General features: G+C 37.5%; 1 protein-coding gene across 2 annotated transcripts; it reads right to left on the minus strand.

Moving 5' to 3' along the window:
- Positions 1-454: 454 nt before the first annotated feature.
- On the minus strand, positions 455-6937 carry LOC111290616 (RNA polymerase II C-terminal domain phosphatase-like 3). 2 transcript variants are annotated; one of them, XM_022882006.2, is made up of 12 exons: positions 5902-6937; positions 5693-5816; positions 5513-5568; positions 5329-5389; positions 3842-5236; positions 2978-3592; positions 2714-2860; positions 2358-2626; positions 2151-2262; positions 1820-2077; positions 1447-1493; positions 455-1331 (listed from the first exon to the last, which is right to left on the minus strand). In XM_022882006.2, exons 1-12 carry the CDS (start codon positions 6576-6578, stop codon positions 1268-1270), a joined length of 3825 nt encoding a protein of 1274 aa, XP_022737741.2. In that variant the 5' UTR covers positions 6579-6937; the 3' UTR covers positions 455-1267. The 2 variants fall into 2 exon arrangements, 1 of the variants encoding a protein (XP_022737741.2); XR_016328608.1 differs by lacking the exons at positions 455-1331; positions 1447-1493; positions 2151-2262 and having other exon boundaries at positions 1952-2077; positions 2263-2626.
- Positions 6938-7213: the final 276 nt, after the last annotated feature.

A 7213-nucleotide genomic window follows, 5' to 3' on the forward strand; every position in this document is an offset into this window, starting at 1 on the left:
TATTTAAAATTATTAAATAAAAATTAAAATAAAAAACTAAATTTGATAAATTAAAATTTTTTATTATATAAACAAAATGTACAAATTTTGAAAAATATTTAATAAATTTTAATATATTTTTTAATAAAATTTTCAATAAAATTTTATCATTAAATAAATATTAATTTTTAAATTATTACTGATAATTTTAATAAATTTTTACATATTTTAATTAAATCAATTTTAAAAAATATTCACAATCTTTATTTAAAAAACTTTATCTACCTCACAGGACGACAATGCATTTTGTTGCGTGGCGTAGTTTACCAGCTTTGTGGTTCCCCTAAAACTACGTGTCAAATTTCTCCTATTGCCTGAGGGAAATCTTAATTCTCAATCAGAACGAGCAGTCAGAGATGATTATATCTACCATTTCCTTGGTCTTTCATTCCTTCTCCATTTTCAGCCTTCCAGGTCCTCAAAACCATAACCATATCCAACAAGTTCGAAAGTACAAATACAGCCTTTAATTTTAGGATTCCGACCAATCACGGACGACGAAAACCAACAACCTTAACAACTAACATTTACACAACAATTGAAAACACTAACAGCTACAATTCTCATGTTATAAAGTTAGACCGATCAGACCTAACTCCCACTGTCCCACACCAATCACTTCAGGTGGATGGGAAAATCAATGCTCAACGAGCCACCTATCAAACTACTCATTGCTCAATCCCAGCTTCTCTCGGGCACTAGCAGCAATCTGAAACCAACCTTAACTTTCATATCATATTTGTTTTGATTTTTTTAGCTCACCTTCTATTGATGGCTGCCTATAAATTCAATACACTTTAGATGAGACTGTCTTTGCACTATCTCCTTTTCTTTTTTTTTTTTGTTTTAATTGTATTTCATTTTGCACAACCAGCGTTTTGCAATTTTATTATTACTGCAAGAGGCGAGCTCAACGAAACCGGCCCGATTAACCAATGTCTTCGCCAACTCATCTATTCAATCACAAAACCCACTACACCAGAAGGAAAATTTGAAGCTCTGAGGGCACAAACCATCTTTCTATGCACTCATCAAACCGGGTCAATGGAACTACGTTCAGCAGGTTGGCGATTGAAGAGATAGCTGCCATTGCCAACCAAAAAGACTGAATAAGGTGTTCAGTGAAAATCATGCAGCGCAATCCATTCCAACGTCAACCTGATTGTTCAATCTCCATCTTGATTTTATCAGGTCTTAGTTTTACCAGGAATGATTAGAGAGTGATTATTTATGGTTTAATAGCAAAGTCAAGCTCATTTGCCCTCCGGTAAAGCAATGTGGACGCCTCCACCCTGTATTTTTTTGGAATGGTAAAAAAACAAAAAAGAAGAAACAGAAAGCAAGTTTAGTCTAAACAGCTGATAATTGCGAGTATACAACTAATTTGACAAGTATAGACAATCTCACCAGCCAGGATGAACAACAAATTTTCCAGTAGATAGAGCCCAATTCACCTGTTCAAAGCAATAATCTAAATTAAATTTCATTAAAGACACAAGATCATATAAGCAACTCATGACTGATATAAACAATAGGTTGGGGTTTTCTGTTCTAATGTTACTAAATCCAACAAGACAAGTTTGTTTACCCGAAAGTAAAAGGCAAGAAGCAATTACAAATAAATATCATGTATCATGAAGAAAATACAAATATGACTACTAATCAATTCGGTAAAGGTCATCGAAATGGGATCTTGAACACTGCCAAAACTACCATATTTTAAACAATTAAACAACTCGGAAAACAGAATTAGTTTGGAAAGAATTGCGAGCATCAGCACCTTATCAGTTCCAAGAGAGTTGGCCACTACATGTGTAACATGCTCATCTATCTGATTTGTGCACACAGCTCCAAATTGCTCAGCTGTCTGCCACAATGGATGTAAGTGAGGATTGGCTTCACCTACAGGAAACACCCTACTAAATACAACATGACAACCAGCCAAAATCTTCCGTTGCTCTGCGGCTAGGATATTTCTAACATCCACATCATCTAAATTCTGATGTGAAAAGAAATCTTGATGTATTCTCTCAATAACCTATTTGAACAAAAAAAGGGATGAGACATTAATTTTTCATAAATGAAGACATTCAGCAAAATGGTCATCTCACCGCCAAAGATGATGCCAAAGTTCCATCGTCTGGTCTCTCATCATGGTCAATCTCAAGAAGAGACGGACCTAAAAGCCCAAATTGGCGTCTACTACAAGGAAAATAAGTATACCTGTAGAACATATAATTAGATGGAGTGATGGGCAGCGTGATCAAGACAGTGGCATGGATCAAGATATTTATACTGTTCAGTCAAGGAAAGAATACCTCTCTACAACTATCAAGTTAAGTTTATTATGCGGCCAAACTCTCACAGAGTCATCAATGATAACCACAGCCGACTCCATACCAAGAACCCCTTCAAGGTCCTTACTCCGAGGAACCCTCTCATCACCATCAAAAGGATCTCCATCATCACCTCTAGAAATAACTCGTCCAGCAAACAAAACCCCTTTTGGATCAAGCACTTTGGCCATCTCTGTAGCATAGAGCTTGTTCCCCATTGTGTACAGATGTAGCTCATACAACTTACTAGCCTGTAATGATGACAGAGAACAAAGTGTTCTAATTAGAACTGAAGTCCCGAAGAATACTGAAGCCAAGGAAGAATCATAATGACTCACCTTTTCTAAGAAATTCCAGATTCCAGGTCGCAATTTGGTCCACATTCCCATATGCTGAAAGCGGAAGAGATGTCGCTGTGGTTTTTCACGATCTTGTTCCTCTTTCTTTCTCAAGATCTCCTCATGCACTGGGTCTACTTCATTAAACTGAAAAGATGAAAAGTGAATGGCTTAAGCAAGCACACTTTATCAGATAAATTTAACAATAAATAAATTAAGAGAAGAAAAGAAAATAAAGTTAACACCTCATTTATGAGAACTCACTTTGGCTGAATTAAGAAGTGTATGGTCTAGATCCAAGACAAGACAGAGTTTGTTTGCATCAAACATTTTCTTTTGCTCTTCTATCCTCCTTGCCCTTTCTTTCTGGATAGCTGCCTTTTGCTGGTCATCGTATCTTTCAAAGAGATGTTCAACATCATCCCATGTATTCTGTGAACAATGAGGACCTCTTGCATCTGCTTCAGGCGCTGAACCAGTCCCAGTCTGTTGATCCTCAGAACTAGAAACTACTGTTTTCATATCCATGCTGTCAGGCTTATGTTGTACAGGTTGGGAGACTAAACTCTGGGACACTGCTGGCAGACTAGTCAATGCTTGTGAAACAGACATAATATCAGCAATATTTTTGAGATTTTTGGTAAACTGCTGGGTGATATCTGGTGCTGGAACAAGTTGAGATTGCATTGGCTTAGATTCTGTCTGAGCCTCCAGCTTTTGGACATTCAGATTGTCCTTGCTTCCCAAAGTGCTTGACGTAGGGGTGGTTCCATTTGTTTTTACTTGATCAGGACCCATGATACCACTTCTTTGAAGCACATTGCCATGAAGAACACGGCGAGGGTCACGAGGTTTCATGCGAATATTGCCAGACTCATCCTGAGAACTCATCAATTATTAAACATCATGATTAAAAGAGGAATGCAAAATAAATATTAATTTGCCAGACTCATCCTGAGAACTCATCAATTATTAAACATCATGACTAAAAGCAGAATGCAAAATAAATATTAATTTTTAAAGATGTTAAAATAAAAGTAATTTAGACAGTTTTATTTATCCTCATTAGGGAGAAAAAGGGTAATGGCATGAAGGTGAGTGACTTGCTAAAGAGACAGAGGTGCTCACCGGAGGAGGAACCTGAAGATTTCCTGCAGGCTTTGACAAAATACCAGACGAGCTTGAGGGAACAATGTTTACGGGGGTAACTACTCCCAGAATTGAATTTGAGCTTGGCTGATGCAATGTACTTTTTACAGGATCAGGAGATTTCTGCAGGATTTCAGCTGCTAATCTTTCCTGTTGTCCCATCTTAAGTATATTTATCAGTACGGTTGGATTCACTGCAATATCTTTCAACAAAGCAGGCAATGAAGGGGTACTCATACCAGTCATTGGCACCTGCTCATTTCTGTTAACAGTCATATTGGTTTTACCACTTAGGGTACTTGAACAAGTTACTCTATTATCCATTTTCCAGGAATTTGAATCTGAATTCTCTACAATTTGGTTTCTGTTTGTTACCTGAGACCCAATAACATCAGTGTCCTCTAACCAGCCACAATTTCCTGACACAGTTTGGACGTCCTTAACAACCCCTGAATTTTCCAACTCCTTCCTTTGTCTTTTCAGTGCAGGACCGTCCAAAACAGGTTCTTCAATACTCTTTTGCTTTCTTGAGTCCATTATTCCTCCAACAGGTACCGCCTTAGATGCATTATGCAAGGGCTGTTGGTTTAGATCCAATGCACTCGCATTAGAGTTGGCAAACCGAAGTCTAGGGTCTCTGCTTTTTGCAGAGGACTTTAACGCTATATTAGATGCAGAACTCACAGTCACAACTGTAGCATTTTGAGTTGCAATCTTTCCTTGCATGCTGGAACTGACACTATCAACTTGTGGCGGTGAGGAAACAATTGGATGCCCCCAAACAGGCAGATTTGGTTTAAAATTACCAATGCTGGAGGAACTAGAAACCTCCCCACCATTATCACCACCCTCATCACTGGATTCTTCAGAAGGGGTTGGGCTTGGAAGTCTATCACTTGAAAAGAAAGAACCCCGACCAAATTTTTGTTGATAGTTAGAAAAGGCTTTGAGGGCATCCGTTTCATAAGGGTGCAATTTATTATCTTCGTCATCAGGTGAACCCTTAGCCATCATAAATCCAGATTTAACCAAGCCATCTCCAATAGTCAGTGGCTTGTTTACAGGTAAACATGGTGTTGTTTCTCGTGTAGGCGAGGGAAGGCTGTCCGCATCATGATCCTTGTGAAGGTCTAACAGAGGGAATGAAATCACCCTGTTCCTAAAATTAGGCACTCCAGGCTTTAACGTTTCTGTTAACATGTTTGGATTATTATGAATTATGGAATCCATAGATAAAGGCAACTTATTTGTGACACTCAAATCAAGACCAACATTTTCAGCTAAAGCATCAGGATCCTTCTTCTTAACAATTATATCTTTCACTGTGTCATTTGCTCCAGCAGGGGAGTTCAGAGAGAGCATCATGACCTCTATCTGTAAAAAGAGACACAATCTTTAAGTTTTCCATAAACAGAAAAAAGCCTACTAAGATAACAGTTCCTAAACTAATATGCCACAAACCACACCTCTTTCATCTTTTCAGGAGGGAACAGAGGAGGATCATGACCCTTTACAACAGAGAGTATCCTGTTCGCAAAATGCAAAACGGAGAGATAACTAAACAAATTGATTTCATATCAAATTTTAACAAACAAAAGCTATTAAAACCAGAAAAAAAAAAAAAAAAAAAAAAAAAAAAAAAAAAAAAACCTTGATAAAATGGCCACATTCTGTTCCTTGAAATTACATTTCAGAGCAACAAATGCCTGCAACGAAAAAGAAATCAGGTTCTATTCTATAATATTTACAACTAGCATTTTATGAATTAACCAAAATTTTCAAATAACCGCCAGAAAACAACTATTAAAATATAACTCCTGGATTTCTTACAGAATTAACTGCTCCAAACGCCAGTTGAATAAGGATGTCCTTTGTGGGAACACTATATTCAAAAACCAATCCTCGCAAGCTCTCCAGAGCATTCTGGAGTCTGGAACAAACTCCCTCAAATGATCTAGAAAAAAAAAAAAAGGTAAAGAATCATTTAAACAAAGCCATCTTACTCACTAAGCTAAAAAATTCAAATGCAGTATTCATACTTCTCTGCTTCACCCACAGAAATCCCTTCCAGTAGCCCCCGAATCAGGTTAACCCGCTTCTCCAACTCATCCGAGTTACCAACATTCCCATCCGAATCCAAATCAATCTCCCCCTCTTCCAACTCCCCTTCTTCTTTGTCTAGATTAACAACCTTGTCCTCCTCCATTTCATCCCCACTATCATCGTCAATCACAACTCTATCAGCTGAATTTCCACTACTGCCCTGCTCCTCTTTACCATTTACAGAAGTGACCAAAGACGACGGTGACGATCGCTTGGAGTTGTTGTTCTCGTCCTTTTGTGGTTGTGGTTGTTCAAACTCCTTAACAAAAATCTCATTAAGAGGTTTATTCTGAACTGCTTGTGCCCAAGCAAAATTATACAAACCCGAAGCATACCCTCGAATAATAGACGGGTACTTGCACAGATCCTGCATCGTCCAAACTCTTGAATTCGAGTTTGCTTCCCCATCTTTCGGTGATTTCGATTCCTTCGAAATCTTAACCTCTTGCTTGTTAAAATCTTCCTCACTGATCTCCTCTATTGAAGCTGAATCCGAAATTTCACCTTCTTCAACATCCTCCATTTTGTTTTCATCTTTTTCCATCTGGCCTAGGGTTTCCTCTTTTTTCTTTAATTTACTCCACGCGGTCCAATTAGATCCAACAACAAACATATATTTACACACCAATTTTTTCTGGAAAAAAGTAACAATCGATCCGAATCTCAAGCACTCAATACCAAAAAATAAAAATAAAAAACCCCACTAAATTTTCTTCAATAGATCGCGGAAGAAATAGATTAGAGTTAATAATTAACCCAATAATTTACGATCCGTCAGCAAATTAAATTCGGAATTCTTATTTTTCAAGATCTGAATCAGATCTGTCGATATTTAGGGTTTTAAGACGGTGGCGACTGGCGACAAATATTATTTTCTTGAGATCGAAGTTGATATAAGAAGAAAGAGGGGATATGGGGGACAAAAATTTTTTATAAAAGTAAATAGTAAATACAACAACTTAAAAAATGGATAGAGAGAGAGAGAAAAGCGGAAATGAAGGACGGTTTTATAGAGGTTCAGAATCAAGGACACGCTTAGTTTTTAATCTGGACCGTACACGTCGATCAAGAAAAACAAAAAGTTTGTTCTTTTGGTAAGCGTAATGTATGATGTAACCAGGAATAGTTATTGGAGACGGGAGAGGACGAGGGCCATGAGTTCATGCTTTTGGGTAGGATTGCGATAAGAGTAGAAATTGAGTCTATATCTTTAAGTTCGAGTTCTTGACTTAAAAATTGAAGATTTAA

The sequence above is a fragment of the Durio zibethinus genome, chromosome 16 (genome assembly GCF_047325235.1).
Source record: "Durio zibethinus cultivar Kanyao isolate XHJ-2024 chromosome 16, ASM4732523v1, whole genome shotgun sequence".
Classification (NCBI taxonomy): Eukaryota; Viridiplantae; Streptophyta; class Magnoliopsida; order Malvales; family Malvaceae; genus Durio; species Durio zibethinus.